General features: G+C 52.6%; 2 protein-coding genes across 10 annotated transcripts in view; one reads left to right on the top strand and one right to left on the bottom strand.

Annotated features, from left to right (window-relative positions):
* The window catches only part of LOC123778678 (pyruvate dehydrogenase phosphatase regulatory subunit, mitochondrial), a 36,450-nt gene extending 33,831 nt beyond the window's left edge, over positions 1–2,619 (bottom strand). For all 8 annotated transcript variants that reach the window (XR_015728066.1, XR_015728064.1, XR_015728065.1 and 5 more), the window contains exons 1-2: positions 2,396–2,619; positions 1,088–1,221 (exon numbers count right to left, since the gene is read on the bottom strand). Coding sequence is in view for 2 of the 8 variants with exons in the window: in XM_045776223.2 (XP_045632179.1) it covers positions 1,088–1,221; positions 2,396–2,619 (358 nt within the window). In the remaining 6 variants the exon portion in view is untranslated. The remainder of the gene's footprint in view (positions 1–1,087; positions 1,222–2,395) is intronic.
* Positions 1–5,968, top strand: part of LOC123778679 (pyruvate dehydrogenase phosphatase regulatory subunit, mitochondrial-like) — a 44,445-nt gene extending 38,477 nt beyond the window's left edge. Inside the window, exon 5 of one of the 2 annotated variants that reach the window (XR_015728067.1) lies at positions 341–5,968. The gene's annotated coding sequence lies outside the window, so the exon portion shown is untranslated. The remainder of the gene's footprint in view (positions 1–340) is intronic. The other variant, XR_015728068.1, reaches the window with a different exon arrangement.
* The last annotated feature ends 19,967 nt before the right edge of the window (positions 5,969–25,935 follow it).

Below are 25,935 nucleotides of genomic sequence, written 5' to 3' on the forward strand. Positions count from 1 at the left end.
CTCCTCTCTCCACTCACACATCTACCCAATCCTAGTGCCCAGACGTTCAGTCTTGCTCTAGGATTTACAGACAAGGTGACACTTCACCAGAGTAGGAATCCTGCGAAAGGGAAATGCTATAAAACCTTAGTCTGTCATCAAAATTTCTAATAATTCAAATCTCACCTTCCCAACGAAAACTGTGTCATGGGTCACATAAGGGCTGAGTCGGCCAGCAAAGGAAACCATCCGCTGTGCTTACGCTGTGATCCCCCCAGCAGGGCCGCTCAGCTGGCGAACAGAGCAAGCTACCAACCCTGTCAGGATTAGTCTGGAATTATCTGTGATCTGAATTATGCAGGTCTTCAGAAGAGCAACCCTGACGGATGCCCGCGTCCTACGGATGAATTTCATCCCTAGGCCCCGCTACTCCCCCAGGATGATTCCCGTGGCCACCAGACGGTTTCTTCAGCCACGACGCGAGGCTCACCCCGGGCTTCCGGCTGATCCGTCAGCTGACGACACGCTGACAGACACGCTTCTAACCTGTGGTCGTGCGGGACCAGCCCGTGGCTCGGCCTCCCCTTCTACTTGCTCCGGTCGCACTCAGCTCACGATTCCCCGGGTTCTCTTCCCTTGCTGACACACATAAGGGGTAACCTACGTTTAAGCTTTTTAGTCAGAAACGGCCTTCAGAGCAACTGGTGAAATGCAGCGGGTCAACCACAATTTCACCATCAAGCACCTAAACTGAAGTATGTCCTCTGCTTCTTCATTCAGGAGCCAGGTGTGGCCACTTACTAGACTTCAGTGAGGGAGATAAGAGGAAATGGCCCAGGAAGACTTTCCTACCCTGAGAGCGACAGGCTCTGGAAAGGATCTGGGGTAAGGTCGGAATCCCCTCGACTGCTGGGTGGGGAAAAGGGAGAGAGCCCAGCACGCTGACAGCCTTGCCCAAGGTAAGACCCTGGCGAGTGGCAGAGCCCAGACTGAGACTCAAGCCCTGACTACCAAATCCGCAGGCCGACGTAGCGTCGGGCTGCACACGGTACGGAGCACCAGAGTCTGGGGCACAGGCAGACCAGGAAACGGCAAATTACCTGCTTACCTGTCTGGATCCCCGTTTCTTGCTCTAACTGGTGGTAGAGTTTGTTGGAATAGTCCGCCATCTTCTGCTCAATGGTCAAGTGCCTGGCGGTGCTCAGGATGCCGGCACAGAACCTCGTAGAGCCAGCAGCCAGCCTGCGGGATGCATCCAAAGTGCTATTAGGCAGACTTCGACGTCTGTGAGGGCAACTAGTTCAAAGATCCTCATGACGGCATCGTCTGGCATATCAAAAGATTGGAAGCAACCTACATATTCACCGACAAGAGCGGGACTGAACGGTCTGGAGTGCCCCTCTACGATGGGATACTCTACACAGCCATAAAAAAAGGAACGAGAGAAAGCAAATTTTACGCAACAATATGGGACAATCCTAATGAAGAAAGCAAGGGGAGGGACACTGTTTAAGATACGCTACTAACTTGTATAAAAAAAGAGAGAAAAAAATAATGAACGAATACCCAGGTACACACATACAAACTGACCGATACAGATTGGCTCATATACGTGGGGAGTATCTGGAACGATACACAAGGAACTTAACTTGCCTCCAGCGAGGGAAACTTCCAGCTAGAAGTCAGGGGTGGGAGGCAGACTTTTCCCTGTACACTCTTTTACAATTTTCAATCTGAATCGTGTAAATGTATTGCCTATTCAGAAATAAATACAACAGACGTGTTAAAGGTCATCCAATTTCTGGTAGGCAATAGAACAGAAAAGGGACATTAGGGGAAAAGTGAAACAACTTGAACAAAGCATGAGCTTCAGCTAGTGGCAGGTATCCACACGGATCCATTACGTTTAACGGCGATCCCAACCTAAGGTGTTCCTCCTAGGTGCACACAGGTGTGAGGCATAGGGGACCGCTGCACTACCTTCACGTTTGTTCTAGAAATCTACCACTGCTCTCAAGTACGTGAGTTCAATGAAGAAAAGAAACAGATCAGGCAGGAAGGGTGTAGCCAATTTCATCTCGGCTCCCAGAGGAAGCCCTTGAGCCACAGGGCTGATGTTGCCACTACAACGAAGAGGACAAGATGGTGAGGTGTGCCGTGACCCCGAAATGAAACGCACCCTCTCTAGAGACTCGGTGCGCTGGAGTCGGCCACCTCTCTCCGAGCCAGAAAACACGGGCAGTGCGCATCGTGAAACTGCGTACAGAAGATGTTGCCTTTTCTGTGGTTCTCCTGCTACTTAGTGCCAGTCAGGGTAGCTACTGGCGGGACGATATTACCGGGAGGAGAGGGGATGAGGGGGAGCCCACACAGTGGGTGCAACGCAGCCCCAAGCCGTGTGCCGTCTGGTCCTTACCTGCCCTGCTCCAAAAGAACAATATCCTTCCACCCCATCTTGGAGAGGTGATAGGCCACGGATGTGCCCATGATTCCACCACCACAGATGACCACCTGCGCCTGGGCCGGCAGGGCGACAGAATGCGCCTCGGCAGCCGACGCGCTGCTCCTCCCCGACGACCAGTTCTGCCATCCTCGGCCGGTCCTCTGTCTTCGGGCCACCGACAGCAGCCGGTAAAACATCACGTCTGTCAGCAGCTCGGAGGTGTCCTCTCACTCGGCTAGGCGGAGATCCCCGACATTCACACTGGACAGAGAAAGCAAGCAGACTTCATCCCACTGCACCCAGTGCACAGGATTACTGAGAGAGGGAGAGGAGGCAACAACGAACGCTAATCGTGCTTTCGGCCAACGTCTGAGGCCCTGCGCAGTTCCAGACACCTTGCCAGCTACAGAGACAGCAGGGGACAGCAAGGAGGAGGTCCTTGCCTTTATGCAACTTTCATTAGAGACACAGAGAGTGAGTGGGGTTTGAGTGTGTGCGAGGGTGCCTCTGGTGGGGGCGGCCCATACACAGATAAAACAAGGAACAAGGCCAATGTGCTGGCATAACTGAAGGCATATGTAAAATAGGATGGTCAGGAAGAAGGTGACATTGGAAAAGAGACCCAATGGTGACCAGGAATCAGCTGGATGCGTCTTCCAGACAGAGGCACAAGCACATGCAAGGGCCCTGAGGGGAGGCAGACCTTGAGCAGTCCGAGCACAGAAGGGAGGCCAGTGTGCCCACAGCACGATGAGTGAGGCGGAGAGGACCCAAGACGAGGCTGGAGAGGCAGGCAGAAAGCAATGACACACAGCGCGCGGATGCCATCGTGATGAGCTGGGATTCCGCTCCGAGGGCAAAGGAAAATACTAAAGCAGGGAATGAAATGATCTGATAATGCTTTTCCAAGATCAGTCAGGCTCCACGGCAGGGAGTGGACTGGAGGACGAGGGGAAAAACAGGGCTAGGAAGCTACAGCATAGTCCTAGAGGGAGGGCATGGGGGCTTAGACCAGGATGGTGGCAGTGGAGTCAGACCCACGACAGGATTGTTCTGGAGGTGAAAGGACAGAACTTACTTGCCAACAAACGGGATGTTAAAATGGGGCAAGGGGAGAAATAAGAATGATGGCAGAGTTTCTGGGTTAAGCTACAGTGTGAAGGGCTAGGGATGGGGAGGGAGGCGGCTCTGGAAGGAGAGTGAGTGAGAGCGAGGCTGCGAAGGGGCACAGACGCGGGTGCGCAGACAAGCAAACATTCCACTCTGAGGGGTTAGGTGCGAGACGCCTAGCGGGCACCCATGGGAAAAGGCCAAGCAGCAGCGAGACATCCAGGCCTGAAGCTAGGGGAACACACGGGGTACCTGGGGAGCCGGCGTGCTGAGGAACAAGAAGAACCCTGAGGCTCCCCAGCAGGTACAGCTTGGGAAGAGAAAGAAAGTCCTGGACAGAGGACAGAGTGCTGGGCAGACTGACAGAGCATCCAGACAAACGGAAGTGGTTCAAGAAACAGAGAAGGAGCCGTGGCGAGGCAGAAAGAGAACCAGGCATCGCTGTCACAGAAGCCAAGAGAGGAAAGGGTTTCAAGAAGCGGTTCACTACGGAGGGTGCCCGGGGGTGCAGCAGGACGGTGAAGGGTCCGCTGGGACTTGACAACAGAGGCCTTGGTGTCCCCAAAAAGAACATTCCCAGGGGAGTGCTCGGGATGAAATCTGGACCAGAGCAAGCTCCAAGCGAGGAGATGAGGGAATGCAGACTGCTCCTTCACATTCTGCTCTGAAGGGAGCAGGAAAACCAGCCAGCAGCAAGAAAAGAACAGGGGACAGAGCAGGGTTCTCCGTCTATAAAGGCGTGGGCCGTGGAGACTGTTTCACTGGTGGCAGGAAGGGCCGGGAAAGAGGTGGGTCCGGAAGGACAGGTGGTGACAAAGAATGAGATCCTGAAAGAGAAGAGAGAGAGAGGACCCAAAGCCGCAGTGAGGGACGGCGTGCCCCGTGTCTGCACAGGCCACGGGCTGGAGAGGGAGACTCAAGGTCCAGCAGGCCTCTTCCCGGAAACAGGGGCGGGTTAGTCCAGGTGGGCTTATCCCGCACCCTCGGGTGTCACAGGCTGTGACCAAGCACACGTGTCTATGAGACAACCACCATCATAAGGCAGAGAAGGGAAAGGGTATGGGATCGGGCCACCAGGGAGAATTACTCTCCCGGCAAAGCAGAGGCCTGTTCGACGTTCAGGAAACCGCACACAGACTTGCCGGGAGACGGCAGGGTCACCGAGCGTGGGGAGAGGGGGGACTTCAGAGGACAGCCCCAGCAGACGGTACACCCGGCAGCATGCCACTACCAGCCCGGGACCCACGGCAGGCCCCAAATAGCCCAACTCGTCCAAGGCCAAGGTGTGGGTGCCCGTCCATCACACAGGATCTCAGAACGCAGACCGAGCAGTCCTACACCGCGTCCCAAGACAAATCCCATCCAAGCAGGGCTGATTACTCAGCCACCTCGCGGTCGTCACCAGGCCTCACACCCTCGGTCCCTGTCCAATGGTCAGAAGCTTCTTCCTGCAACCTCGTCCCCACAGGACCGATTTCTGTCCCCCCTCCCCGTCTCTGCTGTCCTCCCCTCCAGATCTCTCCACCTTGCCCTCCAGAACATCCTTTCCAAAGTTAAGCACCAGGCCCCTTGCCAGTACGCTCTCACTTCGGTCTCCGTGGAGATGCAGCTCTTCCGAGGGAACGGCCACCGCCACATGGCCAGCCGCCTTCTTCTGAGCTCGCCACCAGGAGGGAGGGTGAGCATCTCCTCCTCCCTTCAGAACTCTTACCGCTGGCTCAGACTTGAAAAGGCCTAGTTCCTTCGCGGCTCAGGTGCCAGGCACTCTCTCCCCAGCCCCGGGGCCACGGCGGGTTCAGACACAGGCAGATGTCTGTCCACACTCGGGTTCTGAACCCACAACACTGCTCTTCTCCCAACCTCGGACCCCACCTCCTCTCTTCCTTCAAAGCAGATAACCCGTCTCATCTCATCCCCTGAAACTCCACCAATAACCCCACTTGCACCTACAGCCATCTCTCCTTCCCTCAGAGCGTCAAAAGGTCATCCCCGCACCAAGTGCCCCGGATCCCTCTCCCTCCTTCCCGGGAACTCAGCTCCATGAACCCAGCTCCTCTGCCACGTACCTTCGGTGCTCCCCCCTGACCCTCAGCGTTTTCATACGTTCAAGTCCTCCCAACCCACTGAAGAAATGGAACAAAAGCTCCGTAACTGTCTTCGAGTAGCGATTTTTCATTTTAAAAATTCTAAATTATAAAGAATATGGTCTTGGCAAAAAACACAAACATAGGAGGAAATTATGATTTCCCATCAGGGCGCCTGGGTGGCTCAGTTGGTCGAGCGTCCGACTCTTGGCTTCGGCGCAGGTCATGGTCTCGGTGTCGGGGGATCGAGCCCCACATCGGGATTCTCTCTCCCCCTCTACCCCTTCCCCCACTCACAGGTGCTCTCTCTCTCTCTTCCTCTCTCTCAAGCAAATAAAATTTTAAAAAACGACGATTTCCCATCATTCCATATAAGCAGCCCCAATGTGCTGCCCTGCTGTCCACCTGAGTGCCACCGCCTGTCCTGTGTCCTCCTTTCCTTATTCCTCAGTGACTGCAGAGTCTGCCGGCGGTCAAGCCAGAACTGACTCTCCGTGTGATCTCACAACCTGCCTTTCCACTCGACAAATACCTTCAGGAGAGGGCTTCCTACATGACCTGTCCCTTTTCCCCGTTTCCAGTCTGTCCCGAACCCAACGCGGCTGGGCTTCTGTCCCGCCAAGCCAGGAACGCTGCTCTCACCAAGAAGGCTCACGTTGCCAACTTCCGGGGACCCCGGCGCCACCTCACATCCTCCACAGCACTTCATATCGCCCATCGCTCCTGCTACTCACGCCCTCTTTCCCGGTGTTATTCTGACTCCTACTACCCCGGCCACGGCTTCGCTGGCTTCTCTCCCCTGCCCGTCCTTCTCGGTCCGCGTCTCTCACGGCGCCCCGGGGGCGGCTTCTCCCCTCGGCCCGCGCCTCTCCAGGGGGATTTCGCTGCCTACCGCGACGGATGGCCCACCCCACAGCGGCCCCGACCTTTCATCTGCACCTCTAGCGGAACAACGGCCGTGTCCACCTGGGCTCCCGTACGGCAAACTGGGCACACCCAACAGGGAAACCCGTCCTCCTCACTCTCCAAACCTGCTCCACTGCTGGGTCCCCCACTGACAGCACATACGGGACCCCTGGGCGTTACGCTGGGTTCCTCCCTTTCTCATCTCCTCTACGCAGCCAACCGGCAAGGACTAACGCCTCCACAAGCTACACTTCCCTCAGATGGATCCCCTCTCCCCATCCCCACGCAGGGACCTGAGTCCAGGCCGCCACCCTTGCTCACATTACTGCAGAGCTTCCTGACGGGCCTTCTGCACACCGGTCTCCCCACATCCGGCAGTCCTGACACCGGCCTCTGAGCCACTCCGCTCAAGTGAAAAGCTTGTCTCACACCCCCGCTTTAAACTCATCCATGACTTTCTGCTGTCCTCAGGAAAAGGCAATCTTCTTCACGGGAAGTGCAAGACCCTTCACTACCTGCTCATTGCGTATCTCGGGTCTCGTCCTCTGCAGCCAGACTGAACTACTTGTAATTCATGCCTCAAACAGGACGGGATTCTGAAACCTCCGGGACCTGGGCACACTGTTCCTCTAACCACTCCGCCCAACCCCCCAACAAAGGTAATCGCCTCAGCTCTCAGCCTCTTTGACATCAGACCCCCTCTCCCCCAACCCTGGGTCAGGTGACTCTTCTATGTTCTCCCATCACACCCTGCACGTCTCCCGGCACAGGGCTTCCCGGACTGTGTCACATCTGTTCGCCAATCAGGGAAGCAGCACAACAACCCAGCTGAGCATGAAGGCTTTCGAGAGAGGCAGACAGCTGTGGGTGTGAAAACCTCCCCGCGCCTCTCGTTAGCTCTATGCCCTTCAGCACGTTATTCCGTCTCTGTGCTTTGGGCTCCTCACCCATCAGGTGAGCTAGGACTACCCACCTCACACGGTTGCTACAAACAATCAGACAAAAAGGAAACACATGGCAGCTGGCACCTCAGCAGCACTCAGTAAGTGGTACTTTTTAGTCTCCTGTCATGATGGAGCTCTCTGGGAGCTGACACCGATTATATACCTTGATCATGATTTTCCCAGCGTTCAGGGTAGGCAGCTAGGAAATATGCGCTGCTGAATGGATGAGAATAGAGAGCAAATGAGAGGGGGAAAAGTTCAACGAGGACCCTGAGATCTCAAGGCTCAAGTGAGGCCCTCAGATTTGGCCCTCAGATTTGAGGGGATATCTCAATCACGTGAAACAATTTTAAAAAAGAAAATGGTAATATTTTCATAGGCAGTTACAATCTGCCAGATGCTGCTTTAGGTGTACAACTGACTTAAGCCTCACAACCCTGTAAGGTAGATAGCTAAAATTTCTTTTCTACACTTGAGGACGCTGAGGCCCAGAGAAGTAACTCATCCCAGCTTCTCTAATGCCGGTGAGTGGCAGAGCCAGGAGTCAAGCCCTGCCAGGCTGGCCCCAGAGAGTCTACCCTAGAATCTTTTACTCCCTGCTACCTTTCAAACAACATCAGATGAGTAAAGAAAGGGTAGCTGTGAGGACAGAACCACAAGGCACATCCCCTGGCAGGATAAAAGGAATTGCAAACGTAGCAGAAGACACATAATAACAGAAGAGGTTCAAGATGGAATAAACAATGTTAAAAACCTGGGGTGATTAAAAAAAAAGAAAAACGTAGGGCAGCGGTAAGCGGTAAGAACCAAGAAAAGGATTTGTGACTTTGTGACCTTCAAAGAGTCACTGAAGTGGTGAGGGCAAAAAGGGATTTAAGGTGGATGCAAACAAAGAAGGAAAGGAAGGCACCAGAGTATCCAAGTAGGTTTGGCAGCAAAACCCAGGCAAAGCTTGATCGCAGAGGAGGGCAAGTCAGTAGAGAAGAAACTGAAGAGGTCAAAAACAAAGAAAGAAAAGGATTTAAAATAAACTGTGTGTGTGTGTATCTAGGTATCTTAAGTTTTATCTAAATAATCTCTACACCCCACTGGGGCTGGAACTCGTGATCAAGAGTCACATGCTCTTCCGACTCACTAAGCCAGGCGCCCCTACAATAAATTATATATTTTTTAAAAACCAAGCTGACCCTACGATATTTTTCTGCTAAGAAGAAAAATACCTGCCAAGCAACCTCAATATTGGGACTAGGTACGCTCACATCTGTTTCCACCAACAAGGGCAAGAGGGCAGCTCCAAGTCCCTCTGAGCTGTTCCTCTGTATGGTCACAGCGCGTGTACAAACGGGCCGCTGGGGACAAGGAAGTCTGGTGAGTGGAGATGATTAACAACATTTCCCACACCTGCCTCAGCCCAAGAGCCACCCAGCACATTTCCATCCCAGGCTCCGAAGCTCCGCCTCTGGAGAGTCAACAGGATCCCGCGGGGCCAGGGTGTGTAATTCTCAACAAGTGCCACCAGGTGATCACGCAAGTTTAAGAAACTACTACAAATCGCTAAGCGCTGGCCAGGTGTGCCCCGTGGCCCGGCTCCCCTCCGCAGCCCCGTACGTCACGCTTACACACACCCGCAAAATGCACTTGAAGATGCCCGAATCTAATCTCCGTGTCCTTCACATCGGTCCCGAGTGGTCACACATCACGAAGACGGCTCACTGCCCTGGGCCTACGCTTTTCCCGGCAACTTGGCTGCCGCACTCTGCAGCAGTCTTCCAAGTTAGTGAAGCACAGGCGGACCGCACGGCTCCAGGCGGGAAAGCAACTGCACCCGCAGTGGAGGAGGAAGACCGGGCGAGACCGGCCTCACCCGCGCTAGGGGCCGTGCAAGCCCGAGGCCGGGAGCCGGAAGCGAGGTCACCCCGGCCGCTCTGGACTTCGGGCTGAGCCGCGGACGCCCCCTGAGGAGCCGGCGCGCAGGCCCCGGGGCAGCCGGGCACGGGTCTCCGACGCCCGGACCACCTCGGCCGGACCGGGCGCAGCCGCGGACAGGCTGAGAGATGAGGCGGACCCCTCTCGGCCCGGGCATCCGAAGCCCCGAGGCGAATACCCTCGCGCAAGCGACGCGAAACGAGGGGCGGCCGGGACTACCCCCGAGGGAGACCAAAGCGGAAAGGGGGGGGGGGACGCTGGGACGCGCGCGGAGCGGAAGCCCGAGCGGCCCCGCAGCTGTCTTCCTTACCTCCCGGGCCCCCGCGGGCTCCGCGGTCAGCAGCACCCCGGCGTCAGCAGCCACAACAGTTGCGGGCGGTGGGGGGGGGAGACCTAGCGCCAGAACCGGGGGAATGGGTAAGGGAAAGGGGCGGGGCAGACGGAATAAAAAGTTCCGGGGAAAGCCGAGGACCGCGACCTTCCGCGCTTTACGGCCCCCACAAGGGTACGCCGGCGCGAGATCGCTACCGCGCACGCGCTCGCCGTGACGTCCCCGCGGCGGCCCCGCCCCTGCCACGTGGGGCTTGTTTGGGTCTCGCGAGGCCCCGCCCCGGGTGTCTGGGCGTCGGCCGCGGTGGTCGGGGCGGTCTTGGAATGCGGGCCGCCGACCCGGTTGACCTCTGCAGGTGGAGCCGGGATGTCGGCGGTGGGCCGCTCGCCCTTCTGTGCTGTGGGGAGCGCGGCGCTTCGCTCAGCCTTCCAGGCGCGTTCCCACTTCCGTCCCCGAGTGGGTCGCGGCTCAAAGCCGCTCTGGTCCAGGGCGCGAAAGGGCGTTTGGACTTGCAGGTGCTCGGCTCCTCCGGGGCGACACTGTAGGGGAGCTCCAGTGAAATGCGGTCCGCCGGCCCGGCCTGACCTCGGAGACGGGATTTAGAAGCCCTGAGCTCTGGGCCGGATGTCACTCTGCGCCTTCCTGGCTTGTCTGGGCCGGAGAAAATGGACTCGTTCAGTCCATCTTCTGAGAAGGCCCAGTCCAGCCCTCCCTTACTGTCACGGGGCCCTGTGTTGGTTGACTGCCTTTGCCGCCAATTGCAAGCCCTGCCGTCTCTCGACAGAACCTCAGTCTTAGGCAGCCCTGCTTGGCACGTCGTCCAGTCACTAGTTCTTTGAATGGAGAGCGTTCTGAGGGTACAGCGGCCCCTACAGGTTGCGCCACACACACTCTCATTTCCCGTTCCTTGAATTTAGGCCCCCAGCACCACACAAGCCAATCTTGTTTCCTCATGGCCAGGCGCGCGCTGGGCGATGGGATTCGGCAGTGCCCAAGAAAGACAGGGCTTCTTCCATTACGGAGTGGCAAGAAAGCTCCGGGGACCCCTGTGGCACCACGCCAGCCCACAAGCTGCATACTTGCTACCCCACTGACGGGCCAGTTGACACACAGGTAAGGGGCAGATGAGTTCGGGCTGCTTGAGGACAGAAACTCCATCTCTGGCTAGTCTGATACGTGAACGTGAAGACATTCTGGGCTTCTGTGCTAAAGAAATACTTTAATATTTTGGCTAATGGCCGAGGGCTTGGGGTCACCTGACTGCCCCAAAAGAAGAGGAAATAGACTAACTCATCTGAGGTGTATTCCTGGGGAAGTCTTTGCCGATGGCCAGACGCGGCAGTCTGCGGAGAAAACCTTCACAAGCTTCCTTGATGAGCAGTTTGACCTATGCCATTGGCAGGCTTATGAATTTGGGAGAAACCTAGCTGCCTGTAGGAAACGGTGGGTCAAGTCAAGTGATAGTTAAGGTGTTGGTTCCATTCTGTGGACATGCAGCGAGTGGTGAACAAGCTATACAGATTAATCCCTGCTTCCCTCAACCATCACTGCTGTTTGTCTCCGCAGAGTCCTAAGCCTCCTTTTATTGTCCACGTTGATTCTTGTACTTTGTAGGCTCTCATACCCACCAACTGCACTATTCTTCAAGAGGACTGAATATTTTTATCTTTTTTGGCTTCTCCTTGTCCGTGAAAGGTGGAAGTGATTTCTTGTACGATACTTCACAGGGCAGAGCATCCCGTGCACAATTACACATGTCCTCGTAGGACTTTATTCTCATGATATTTGGATTTGATAGTTGGTTTTCTGTCTGTCAAGGACAGAAATTACAAGGGGTGGGGAGGGTATTTTTACCATCTGTTTCAAAAGATCTGTGTCAGGATTTCCTTTGCACGCCAGCAACTGGAGCTGGGAGCACCTGTCTTCTCCAAGCCGGGTTCTCGTGCCTTACCCCAGAAGGTCCCATGGTGGGTGTAGAGAGGAAGGAGAAAAACAAAGCAACTCTACTCATCCTGAGGGTTCCCATCCTCCCCCCAAGAGCCTCCCGTCCCCAGATCAAATGCCTTTCTGCAGCTTGTTTCAGTCAAGGGGTTTCTAGCAGCACAGTTCACACTTCACTCTCGGGTCTACTCTTGGGATGCGGGAAATGCCATCGTAATTATTGTACAGGGCTGTAACTCCTTATTTACCTTTGTAAGTGTGCAGTTCGCTCAGCCCCTTTCTGTCCCTGGGTAGCGACAGCATGAGGTCCTGAGGACGTTTGAGGCACTCTAGGGCATGGGATCTTTCTCAGGAGCCCTGGTGGCCTTAGGCACCCAGAGTGACCAGCGTTTCTGATTCCGCAAAGGCGGTAGTAACATCGTGCTCTGTATTTCTATCAAGCCGGATTTTGATCAACACGTTCTTTTCACGCTACTAGGTTTGTAAATGAATAAACAGCTGTGTTCATTACCCTGGCTGTGTCTACTTGTGAAATGGTCTTCATATCTAGTGATTGGATGTGTGTATTTGCCATCACACAGGATAAACATGGTACATGAAACCGTTTGTATCTGTGTCACCAGAGTGTGAGACAGAATCTGGACACCGAGGTTCAGCAGACACAGGCATTACACCACCCTCCACACGGTGGCGTGGCTGCAGACGGAAAGCCTCCCTTCCTCCTTCTGAAGGTTAGGAGGACTCACACCCAAGTCTTGAACACACGAAACAGTGAAGTGGTCAAGCAAGTGCTAAGCGTGTGCTAGACGCCAGTGGCGGGACCTTGGAATCATCTGGCGACACCGAAAGCAATCCCCTCCGAGTGAACTGGAATCAACAATTCTGATCAGGACTTCTCGAGAGACTTCCAGGAATTCCTCTTGCGTCTAGTTTGAACTAGACTGCAGGACACATGGTGGTTGTTGAAAGATCTGTGGCTTAGGGAGGACTTTCGCTGGTCCCTGAGCAGGACGGGGTTTTTCTTATACAGCATCCCATGTCATCTTTAGGACAATCTCAGGAGGTGAGGTTTTAGCAGATGATGTAGACTCAGAAGTAACATGACGTTTCCAAGAGCACACAGCTTGGGAGAAGATCTGGAAATGAACCCAAAGGTCCGTGCACTGTAGCACAGGGCAGGTGGCCAGGAGGCGATCTGAGGCTGGGGACAGAGAGAGAGAAAAGAGCTCACAGGGTAACCGGGAGGTGCTCCCCTGGCTGGGGTGCACTGGACATTTTCAGTTCCTCGTTCCTCTGGCACGTGAGCTTGCGGCGCAGGACCGGCTTGCCGCGTGGTCCTCGTCCTGCCATGTTGGTTGGACCTTGCTATAAAAGCGAGGCCGCCGCCCCGGTGCGCAGGGGGAGCCAGGCCTTCAGGCCAACTGTGCGCGGTCACTAGCGCCTCCTGGCGGCCGCCGATCGCCCTAAGACGGAGCCCTGAGCAGCCACCGTATCTCGGAGGATCACGCAGGATGGGAGACACGGGAAACAGATGCGACCTCGACCTGAGGCCAAGCCCACTGACCCACAGCCGAAACCAGCGGCCCGGCCAAACCGCAGCCACCCGCAGGCCCATAAGCACGAGAGGAAGGGCTTGTGGAAGGCACCAGGTCTGGGGCCGGTTTGTACGCCGCCTTGTGCAGCCCAAGCTCGGCGTCTCTGACAGTGTAGCCGTGTAGGGATGATGCCATCAGGGTCTCGTCCCCTTGCGGAATTCTCCACTGGCTGCCCACGTGGAGTCACGGGTCTTTATTCTGCTATCTCACCAATGTTCCGGCAGCTACATGCAGGAATCCCACAGGCTAACACGTCGGGAACAACCTCCTCATCCTGTCTTCCAAATCTCCTTCTATTTCAGGTCCACGAATGGGCAACTGAGCCCCAAACCGGGGAGTCCTCCAGATCCCCATTCGCTGGTTTCTCCCTGTACCCCTAGTTCATCACCCAGCTCGACCTAGTCTGTGTCCCCGGAAGTCTCCTCTCTTCTGGCCTCTCGTTCCCCACCCCCGCCGCCGGAGGTCAGAGAGTTGGCATCCTTTGCTTCGAAGATCATCCCTAAAAAGATGTCCCTGCTTCTGGCGTCACCCCGTCCTCACTCTGCAGGGTTGTCTCTCCCAAGCCGTCAGATCATTCTACTCACTGGCTTAACTTCAGGGCTCCTCGGGACTCCCCGATGCTGGGGAGACGTGTTCAGACTCCTTAGCCTGGCAGAGCACGGTCTCCACAGTGGGACCGGCAGAGGTATCCCCGGTGGCTCTGGGGCCAACTGTGTGCGACAGATCCTATCTCACACCCTGCTCTCACGTCACACTCGGCCAAACCCATCTTCTGCTCCCAAAGATGCCCGTCCAGGCACCGTCCTTCTGTGCTGGGGGAAGAGTCCTGAATTGAGAATCAAATGATCCCCCAAGGGCCCCTCCCATCAGCCCGGCAGACCCCTCCAAAATTTCAAGACCTCAGCCCACCATCACCAGCAGCTCCTCGGGGAAGCCTTTCCTTCCCACGACAACTGGCCTCCCTTTGGTGTGCCCCCCCTACTCTTTCCACCTCCGTCTTTCCTGGTTTTTCTCCCCTACTCGTTCTGTCAATCCCTTTGCGGAGGACTGGCTTCTCTGAACCCCCAGCATCTAGATCGTGCCCGGCATCTAACACATGATTGAACGAATGGGGGAAAGTGGACAGCAAAAGCTCTTGTTTGCCAATCTGCAAAATGGGATAATGTCCTGGCCTCAGAGAGCAGAGGACTTTGGGTTACTGCAGCTGGCCCTCTAACGGACCAGTAGGTGGCGCTGTGACATACGAATTGAAGTTTCCTGGGGCCTCCCACCCCTGCATCTGGAGTGCAGATCTTGAACTAGAAACCCAAATCAGACTAATCAAATCTCCCCCTGAGCGGTGATACCCCATGTGGCCCCCAGGACTCAGGAGAGCCTGAGGAGAGGCTCCTTTGTGCAGCCTTGAAAAGAGGGACCTCCCCTTTCCCTCCTGCTGACCTTGCCTGAAGGGGTTCTGTGGACTTAGGGACCTCAGACACTTGGATCTGGGGCATCGTCTGACTCAGTCCCCAGAGTCCAGGGTGAAAGGGCTGTTGTCCTGTTTGGTTAAGAACATGACTTTGGAGCTGACCTGGCCTGGGTCCCAGTGCCCGCATTGCCTCTCCCTTGGTGTATGACCCTGGGACATTACCTTTCCCGAGCCCCCTCTGTAGTCGTCACTAACAGAGACTATAGAGAAGGGGGGAGGCATATAGGATGTGTGTATAGAGAGAGACTTATCTTAAGGACTTGGCTCACCGGACTGTGGCGGCTGGCAAGTCTGAGATTGCAGGGCAGGTTGGCGGGGTGGAGACCCCAGGAATCGTTGATGTCGAGGTCTCGAGTTCAAGGGGACTCTGGGGGCAGAATTCCCTTTTCCTCTGGAGACCTTAGTCCTTTTCTTAATGCCTTGAAGTGAATGCATGAGGCCCACCCACAGTATAGCGGGTGATCTGCTTTAGTCAGTCTACTGGTTTCAGTGTTAATCACAGCTAGAAAATACTTTCACAAGAATATCCAGAATAGTGCTTGACGAAACATCTGGGCACCCTGGCCTACCCAAGTTGACACATAAAATTAATCATCATAGCCTCTATCTACTCGCTTGTAAAATTGGTGATGACACCTTTCCTTTTTTTTCTTTTTCTTTTCTTCTCTTGTCTTTTATTCTTCTGTTTTTTCCCTTTTCTTTCTTTCTTTCTTTCTTTCTTTCTTTCTTTCTTTCTTTCTTTAAGACTCAAACATGTGGATAAAATACTTGGTTCAGAGCACAAATTTCAGAGCACAACAGCTGCTTTTATTACGTTGCAAGGGGAGCTGCATGGCCTGGCACCTTAGGGGGTTGGAGACCCTGGGGGATTAGCAACGCTGAGTGATCCAAAGGGAATGAGAGTCATGAAGTTCAAGGAGCAAAGGACCTGTTAGGCAGATGCTTATGCTGGGACTCCCTTTGAACTGAGCTTATCATGACCTGTTTACTAACGACCTGGGCTTGATGTAAATTTATTCCAGGATGTGCCTGGGAGCTCAGCAAAATTGTCTGAGCTCAGTGAGCTTTTTTTTTTTTTTTAAGATTTATTTATTTCTTATTTTAGAGAGAGAGAGAGAGAGAGAGCATGAGGGCAAGGCGCAGAGAGAGAGGGAGAGAGAATCTCAATCTCAGGACCCCGTGGTCACGACCTGAGCTGAAACCAAGGGTCGTCCGCCCAACCGACTGTGCCACCCAGAGGCCCCTATCTTTTCGTGCCCAGGCTGTGCAACTATGTAGACGGTATGTGAGCAGTGCCACCCCGGGCGTCCGGTGGTCTCGGCTGACTTGGCCCCTGTGCTCTCCAGCTTCTTCAGGGCTGCGCCTGCAGCTGGATGTCTGCGCTCCATCCCTCCTTGGACCCGCTGGCCCCACTCTGCTGTCTGAGCTCTAGATCTCCTCCACTGGGCGACCCGTGAGGCTCGGCACAGCCTCTGCTCCCCTAGGCTCCAGCCTGTACATAACAGCAGGCTCCCAGGGAAGCTCTGCGTCCAGTCTCTGCAGCCCATGACTACAAGGGACCCATTCCCGCCAGCCTTGAGGAGCAAAGGCAGCTGGGACCCCTGGCCAAGGAGGGGAGTGCGGACACGGGGGCTCCTGGCCCAAGTCTCCTCCCAGCAGAGATCCCCCACTTGTGACCGGCTCTCCTTCTCCTGTAGCTTCTCAAATGGAAGTTTGGCAGAACCACAGGAGGGAGAAATCCCAGTGGCAATAAGTCTGGGGTGCTGTGCGTGAAAAAGCAAGGTCCCATTCTCCTTTCCAAATCCACTCAGTGCAGAGGTCTGGGCCTGACGACACACGTGCCTGTTGTAGGCTCCACCTTTTCTTCTCAAAATGCTCCGTAAACGTGTGGTCCCTATACTCTTCTCAGTACGGGTTAGGCCCAGACTCTCCGTATGACCCGGTGCCACATCTCATCCCACATTCTCTTTGCCTCGCTGGGCCCTGCTTTCCTCCTCCAGGCAGGATTCCGGTGTCGGTCTGTGGCTACTCAGCCAGCCAGGAGCCGAGAGGAGCACAAGATGGGCATTCAGCCTCTAGGCTCCTGCAGACGCCGACTCCCATGGCAACGGCCGAGGCAGAGGCAGGAGCAGGGGACTCTGCAGGGTGAGGGGGCCCCTCCAGCACCCAGGAGCCCCCCGCCCTCCAGAGAAGCAGCCCTGACCTAAGGGAGCCAGCCTTGGGCAACTTTGGTCTCCGGCCTCACTGTCCACCTCAACCACGCAAAGGCCTTGGGTCTTACTATTTTCCTAAGAGCTTAAGTGTGCGCTTTTGGTGACTAGTTTTTTTAATCTCATGTTTATTTTTATCAAAGTAACGCAGACACTAGTTTTAAGTCGAGCAACACCACGAGGCTGGTAATGGGAAACAGCAGTTCCCTGACCAGCCCAGCCTTCCGATTCTCAGAGAACTCTTGTCGTTCTTTCTTCTGCGGGTCAGTCAGTCTCTTAAACCGACCTTAACTGCTGTTTCTCAGACTGGAAGTTCGGCGAGTCGCCACTGACTCGGACAGCGAGGGAGCTCTCACATCGCACACATACTCGTTCCCTCCGTTTGCCCCCTAGCTTTTCTTAAAGATTTATTTATTAGTTTTGGGGGGAGTGGGAGGAGGGGAGGGACAGTGGGAGAGAAAGAATCTCCAGCAGACTCCCTGCTGAGCAAGGAGCCCAACGCAGGACTCGATCTCTTGACCCCGAGACCATGACCTGAGCCGAAATCAAGAGTCGGATGCCCAACAGACTGGGTCACCCAGGCGCCCTGCCACCTAGTTTTTCAACTCTGTTTTTCTTTTCCCTTTTGGATGAAATCAATATTATTTCCATTGTTTGACTTCATAAAAACAGTCGCAGCTGAGCCGTGTCATGTTATTATGATTTCAAAGGTACTGCAAAGTGGAAAGAAGTTTGCAGCGAACACCCAGGTACCCAGGGCTAGATCCTATCACTTTACTAAACATCCCCGGTCACATCTTTATTCGTCTGTCCCTTCGTCCATTCATTCATCTGTCTCAGGTTTGGTACATTTCAAAGCTTGGTCCCTTTTAATGCTGAATGCTATCCTATTTTATGGCCCCACACAGTTTATCCGTTCAACATGCCAAGGGACGTGGGGGTTGTCTCCAGCTTCGGGCTGGTATGCGTGGTATGGCGCTCACTTGTGGCCAGTCTTTGTACGGACATATGTGTCCGTGTCTCCCGGACCGATAATCAGGAATAAAATTTCTGGGGTTCATGGCAAGTATATATTTAACTTTTTAAGAGACGGCCAAACTTTTTTCCAAAGTGTACATTTTTTTTTTCATTTGCCATCAGCAATATATGCAGGTTCCAATGTCACTGTATCTCACTGAAACTTGGGAATGCTTGTCTCTTGGCTCCCGGGACTATGGGGGCTGGCAAGTCTGGAATCATTGGCACCCTCCCATGCACATTTCTGGGGTCAGCCAGATTTGGGTGAGCTTTCACTGGAATTAGGCCATCTCTGGCCAGTCCTCTCTCAGGCTCCTCCTCACTTTCTAGCAGCCGGGGTCCTTCTGAGGCACCAGAACTTGGTGGGTTTTAGTCCTGGAGTTTTAGCATGGGGTGCTTCAGGGTGCTGCTCCAAGGTTTGACTCCCCTCTAAAAACTGCATGCTTCTATTCAATCTTCAGAGCTCTCAGGTCACTGTGTTCTGTATTTTGTCCAAAGTGTATAATTATTCGTTGGGAGATCCTTTTGTGAGATTTCTCCTCCATTACGGAAGCTGACAGGCCACCCTCCAAAACAGTTCAACTTTCATATCATTAACTAGAGTTCAGTGTTTATTTAAAGTTGGTTTGTTGGCGGGGGGGAGGGGGGAGAAGGTAAATTTACTTACAATGAAAAACCTATGTGTACCATTTCTTTTTTTATACAATTTTTTGGATCATCGTGCATGTGTGCTTTCTTTGTTAAAGCAATATTTTTAAGTTTCTCTGTTCAACAAATGAAAACTCTTGCTTTTCTTCCTCTTCTTCATGGGGTTTGGGTTGAAGCTCTAATGGCAGCCTATGATCAGGGTGTTAAGCCAGTCAGTTTTATCTGTGGAAGGATCAGCTAGAACAGTTCTACAGGCTTGTGGGTTTCCTGTTTCACACCTGACACTGGTCCTGTCTCAGAATCTTATTTTCCCTTTAAAGGTCATCGTATCCGTGTCACTGGTGCTCCTGTGAGCACTTTGAGACACTTGGATGGTTATGTCCATGGTGTGTAATTGAGCAAAATCTGGTTTGCCTTCCCTTTGAGGACACCTGCTCTCACCAGACAACGTGATGCCCCACACTGAGGAGCTCCTATGTCAGAGTTGGGGCAAACCTTTCTCTCTGTTTCCTGAGTCTGTTACCAAGCACAGCTAAGTGACTAGACCTCACCTTTCCAGAAAGACTCAAAAATACGGCCATAATCTTCTCCCTGCCCTCACTCCACACACTCACTTATGCACAGCAGTCTTGAGCCGCCTCCTCGTCCTCCCCGAGTCCCACAGAGGTCTGCCTGTTGGTCTCATCTGTGAGCTTGAGGACTTTGTTATGGGACAACCATTGGTTCCCTCGTTTTTGACTTGAATCTAATGCTCTACCCCTCACCCCAACTTCTCCTTTCTAGCAGCAACATTCATAAGCCCTGGAGGCGGTGTGTTGTCTTTGTTGTTGTTTGTTCTGGGTTCCCTGCAGGGGGGGCCCTCAGGGAGAAGGGCATTGGTGGGTGACTGGGAGTCGGAAGAGCCTGGGCCTCCGCTGTCCGTAGGCGCGTCTTTGCGCATCCCCATCCAGGTTCCCCAAGTGCAAAATGTTGGGGCCAGGCGCATGACGCAGGCCCACCCCGGCCCCACAGGTACGTAATTTTTTTTAGAATGTAGTTGTTTCCGGAATACTTGGGTTGAATTTTTGTAAGGCCAACAGGAAGCAGGCTGTAGCATAGACATGGTCAGGAAACTGAGCTCTGACCAGCGGCCACGGTCACATATGGGATGTCTGGTAGAAATGAGTGAAGAGCATCAGGAAGTGGGGACTCGAGGACTTGTCATGAAGCTGTTTCATTTTTGGGGGAAGGAATGAATGGAATTATGGAGGTGCTAAAGCCCTCCCAAATGCCCCCAACCCCATGGGTGCCCCCACTTGGGTTCTGGGGATAGGGCTGTTGCTCATGGGAGACCCGGTTATGGGACCTGGGAGAGGGGGGTGGCAGGTAGTTGTTGGCACCTCTGAAACATCCAGCTCAGTCCTAGACATGGCTGCTGTCCAAGGGATGGGGACCCCAAGGAGCAAACATGGGAAGGCGAGGAGGACAGGACTCCTTCCTGGAAGATTGCCTGAGGAGATGCCCCATCTTCAGAAGTCTAAGGAGGATCAGGCATGGGCCAGCTTCTCATTAGGAAGCTACTCCCATCCATTAGGCTGCCTGGGCAGCCAAGTGCTACTTACCCAGAAACGAGACGAGAAGTGGAAGGAACGGCCACAGGTTCTGGAATCAGGCAGACATGGGTTCTTATCCTGCTCTGGCTTCAGCTGGCTGCTTGAACCTGGGCAAGTTATTTGTGACTCGGTTTCTTCACCTATAAATTGGAATAAAAATATTTATGTGGCACACAGTACATCAGATTTAAATATTTATTAATGATTTGAATTTATTGATGTTATTAAAATTTATTAAAATTTAGATTTAATTTTTAAAACAACATAGATAATATAAAAATTTAAACGCTCCAAAAAATATGCATTAACAAGTCATCCCCCACCCTTCTTTACCTTCCAAAGTAATTAGTTACCTGCTATATCACAGGATAAATGTTACTTGTGTTAATAGCTACCATTTATCAGGCACCTGTGTCAGGATGGTGCCTTATAACAACCCTACATTCACCCCTGTTTGGGAAACAGTGTTACCCCCATTTTGGGAGACAGGAAGCAGGCTCAGAGAGGCAGAACATTTTGCCTGGCAATATACGACCTATAAGGAGAGAATCCAGATTTTAAAAAACCCAAGTGATTTCATGTTTGTAAATCGCCTAGAACAACCGATATTAACGCCTCCTGCCCATACACCTGATGGTGTTCCGCCAGGAGCTGGGCACACAAGCTCCCTGGGAGGGAATGAAGGAGGGTGTGTTTATATCCAGACAGCCATCAGAGAGCACTAGTAAAAACAACAGTAGCAGGGACCAGACTAAGTCTGCTAAGTTCTTTACTTGGATTGTTTTAGACTCATACCTACTCTCCAAGGTAGGTGCTGCTGTTCCCATCTTGTAGAAGATGAAATTCAGGCTCAGAGAGGTTAAAGAATTTGGTTAACTTCTTACGGCTTAGAAAAGAAGTCGCAGAGACAGGATTCAAATCCAGGCAGCCCCACGGGAGAGCCTGTGCTCCTCCACACCTCTACCCCAGCCCCCACCCCGAGAGGTGGCTAAGAGAAGGTGAAGGGTCGGAGGGTAGAAGGCAAAGACCTGAAGGGATAAGAAATGAAAGTCAGGAGCCAGGTTCTGGGGCTAGGATTCCAGAAATGAAGAGCTGATATTTGTCTTGTAGGAGCTGCGCGTTTGTTGAGATGATGAAACCACCCGTGGAAGGACACAACTAAGTCAGTGGTAATAACAGCATCACAGCTAGCGGACTCATTGTTCAGGTTCTCTACTGCGGCACACCCCCCTCCCCAACAGGGATTTAAAACACCAGTCATCTGTTTTGCTCGTGAATCTGTCGTTTGGGCCGGGCTTGGTGGGGTCAGCTAGCTTCTGCTCCATGTGGCATCCATGGGGTGGACTGAAGGGTGGGGGCTGGAATCACCTGAGGGTTACTTACATGTCCAGCAGTGGCGGCTGTGGGTGGTCATCAGCGGAAACCCTACACGTGGGCTCTGCCTGTCGCCACTCAGCTTTCTCCCAGCATGGCAGCCCGGCTGCATCATTAGTCATAGACGATGCAAATTAAAACCACAATGCAATACCGCTACACCCCTACTAGAATGTCTAAACCAACAAGACTGACTATACCCAGTGTTGTCCAGGATGCTTTCATACAACCATTTTGGAAAAGGGCTGGGCAGGTTCTTCGGAAGTGAATCATCCACTTACCGTAGGACCCAGACATGCAACTCCGAGGTAAGCACCCGAGGGAAAGGAAAGCGTATGTTCACAGCAGCTTTATTTGAACTAGCCAAAAATGAGAAACAATCCAAACGTCCATCAACAGGTGAACAGATAAGTAATTTATGGTATGCGGTGAAATACAATTCAGCACTAAAAATTAACTATTGATACATGCAACAACATGGACAGCTCTCCAAGTTCTTAGGCTGAGTGAAAGAAGCCAGACAAAAAAGTGCAGGTACAGTATTATTCGATGTATATAAAAGCCTAGATAATGCAAAGTAACCTGTGATGATAGAAAGCACACCAATGCCTGAGATGCTAGGGGTGGGGTGGAGGGAGGGATGGCAGAGGGGCATGAGGAAACTTTTAGGGTTGATGGATATGTTCAATATCTTGATAGTGGTGTTGGTTTCACAGGCATATACATGTCAAAATTAACCAAATTGTACGCTTTAGATATGTGGAGTTTACTGTGTGTCAATTATATCTTAACTTACAAAATGAATACTATGGTGGAAAAAGGAAGGGTGTGTGGGGTGAAATGCACTGTGGCCGCCATCTTGGAAAATACAACCTTCCTCATTCAGCAGGTGTTTCAACCACGTGTGTGCTAAGTACTTTACAGCAATGGTACTAAGTCCACCCAGCAACCCAACCGGAAGGGAAGATGAGGAAGTGGCCACCTCTTTATTGTTATTATTATCTTGATTGTGATCAGAGAGCCAAGAGGTCTTGGTCTCTAAGAGGGAAAGTTGTCTCAGGGCTCGCACTTCCTGGGACACATCAGGAAGCAGAGGCGCCCTTTAGAGAGCAGCACGATGAGGTGGAAGCTTTGTGGGAAAGTGTCAGGACATGGCTGCTGAACTGAGAAGCAGGAAGGGAACTGCAGAGGGGCCTTGCTTGGGCAGGAGTGGTCCCCCCTTCTGCTACATTTGTCCCTTTGGACAGGTAGATGCCTGCCCGGGACCCTCTGGTAATTGCATCTAGCTTTCCTCTGGGAACCACTGTATTATGACTTGAAGCCCTCAAAGATCAGCTGAAATTGCCCCCCCTCCCCCCCGCCCAAGCTTCCAGAGGGCCGGGCCAGCCCACTGATCACAGTGACTGGCTTGGGCAAATGCATGAGCCAGGCTAGGTCAAACAACATCAGTCTTGGATCTGTGCTCTAAGTAGCAGGAAGCAGACTTTTCCTTTTCCCTGGGGTTGCTATGCTGGCCAGCCGGAGCCTTGGGTGCTGGAGGGCATCTTTATACCACATGTGGAGAGCCTGCCTGAGAACCAAACCAAAAGATGGATGCAGAACGGAGAGAAGGAAAGGGATGTGTTTCTGACATCACAGTTCAGGCCTGCGGATCCAGCCATCCCCAAAGCTGGGACCTCTTCAGGACTTGTTTTAGGGGCCAATAAACCACCTCCCTTGCTTAAACCAGTTGCACTTGGGTTTCAGTTTCTTGCAAATCAAGTTGTCATCTGTGCTTCGACCCAGCACTCAGATGCACCACCCCCACCCCTCCAGGGGCTTTCCGAGAGACCCGGATATTGGGGTTGGCCCGCAACTGCACTGCGCCTGTGTCTGCCCCCTACCCTCCAGACCTAGGGAGGAAGCAAACACCAAGCCCCTGGTTCTGGGGCTCCAGGGAAGGCTCAGTTTGAGAAGCACTGCCCGCTCCGTCCAGTCCCTGGGCGGTTACGGAGATGGCAACCCGAACAAAGCTTTCGAGCGGAGTCCTGGCATCCTGGCGTGGTTGGGCCCTGCGTGTTTGGCTACTGCTCTCTGTCTCTGGTGAGGTCCTTCCTTCTCCCTGTCCCAGATCCTAATTAGGCCTCTCTCTCCTTTTTAATAGGGGTGGAGGGCTGCACAACCGACAGACCCTGGTTTAGAGCCTAGAAGGAGTGGGCTGTGGGCTGGAGAGTGGCTGGTGCACAGTCCCATGGACCCCTCACTCCCAGCCCCTGTGATGAACCCAGGCCTGAGTGACAACAGGGCACCGGGAAGGTGGGGGAATGAGGGTCTGGGCCTGGACTGGCAAAGGTCTTGGGAAGGGCAGTTGAGGGATGGGTGGGTCGGCACTAGTACTTGGGGAAGGGGGACAGATCCCTTGTGCGATGCTGTCCAATGGAGCTGAACAGAAATAGAAATTTGTGACATTGATTAAGTGCTCACTGTATGCTAGACTTTATCTCATTTAATCCTTATGACAACTCTGTGAGGTAGGTTCTACAACCCTCACTTTATAGTGACACTGAGGCTTACGTGAGGTGTCCACAGTCACAAGCTAGCAGATGGGGAGCTGACCCGGGAGCCGCTGTGGGTCTGGTGGAAGTGGTGGAGTTCCTGCGGGAGAGGATGGGCTGGGACAGGACAGAGGCATCAGCAGGAGCAGTGGGAGGCTGGGGGCCATCGATGAAGCAGGAGGTGACCCGGGCTGGGGAGGCTTTGGTGGAGGGGAGGACAGCTGGGTGACAGGATCTGCAGGACCTGGGGACCGAGACTGGTCTGTAGGCTGGTGAATCTCCGAGGATGGGGAATGGAGAGGGTGGGGAATCTTCCTCACTCTAATTGTGTGGAAAGGAGACCAGAGAGAAACTGAGGCGTCCTCAGGGAAGAGCTACCCCCAGGTGCGTTCATACAGGAGCCAGGAGAGAGGGGAGGAAAGTGGGGTTAGCTGGGGGTGCTGAGGGCAGACCAGGCTTTGACACAGGAGTGGTCAAGGTCAGTGCTGCAGAAAGGTCAGGAGAGATGAAGTCCAGGAGATCCTCTTATGTACTGGTTGTGGTGGTCAAGTGCGGTGGGTGAGAGGGGCTTGTTCTTTTCCAAATGTGAAACTTTTAATTTCTGACTGTAATAGTAAAGCCTGAAAAATACACTTAAACAGAGGTAGAAATATTAAGAGGTGTAAGACCTCCCATGATTCCAAACCCACACACTACACTATTAATGGTTTTAAAATTTCCTTCAGATTTGGGGATACGGACCAAAACAGACACATACCTATGTAAGAGAATTCCCATTGCTCCACATCTTTGCCAAACCAAAATATTACCTTTCATTTTAGCCATTCAGGTGTGTGTGCACCTGCTTTCACTGTGGTCTTAATTTCTGTTTCCCTGATGAATAATGGGATTGAGCGCATTTTCATGTGAACTGAACTTTAGCATATCCTGTTCTGTGAAGGGCCTGTTCAGATTTTTGTTTGTTTTTCTATTGGTTCGTTTGACTTCTTGTTAATGATTTATAGGTCTTTATATAATCTAAATAGAACTCCTCTGTTGGTTATATGCATTGTATCTTCCATTCTGTGGATCTTCTCACTGTTGTTAATGGTGTCTTCTGATAAACAAAGGCTCCCAACTTTAATGTTGTTTAAATAAACGTTTTTCCATTATAATTGACTTTTTTTTTTGGTGTTCCATTTAAGAAATCTTTGCCTACGAAGATTTCTTTCTAAGATTTATGCTGATATTCTCCTATGTTTTCCTCTAAGCTTTATTGATTTATGCTCCAGATTTAGATATATAATCCAGCTGAAACTGCTTTTTGGTTGTACTCTACAAAGAGTAGAGGTTAGAATTCACTTCTTGTGCGTATCAAGTTCACCTGGCACCACTGATGGAAAGGACCGTCCCTTCTCCACAGTCTTGCAGTATCCCTTTGTCATAAAACTGTTCACATGTTTTGGATTCTGTCTTGTGCTCCACTGACCCCTTGTCTATTCTTGCACCAACACCACACTGTTCGCATTACATCAATCCTTTAATGGTTTGGTTCCTGGTAGTGAAAGTCCTTCAGCTTTGCTGTTTTTCAAGATTGCCCTAGATATTCTAGGAACTTTGTATTTCCATAAAAATTTTAGAATCAGCTTATTTTCCACAGAAAGACCCGCTGGGGCTTGATCAGAACTTTTTTGACACTGTGAAATCAGTTTGGAATAACTGACAACTAAAATACTGAATGTTCCAATACATGCACAAAGTATATCCCTCCACTTCTTTACATTTTCACAGTTTCTTTCAATAATGTATAGATTTCAGTGTAGAGGACTTGCATATTTTTATTAGATTTATTTC

Source organism: Ursus americanus, chromosome 21 (assembly GCF_024610735.1).
Source record: "Ursus americanus isolate L20-20 chromosome 21, mUrsAme1.1.p, whole genome shotgun sequence".
NCBI lineage: Eukaryota > Metazoa > Chordata > Mammalia > Carnivora > Ursidae > Ursus > Ursus americanus.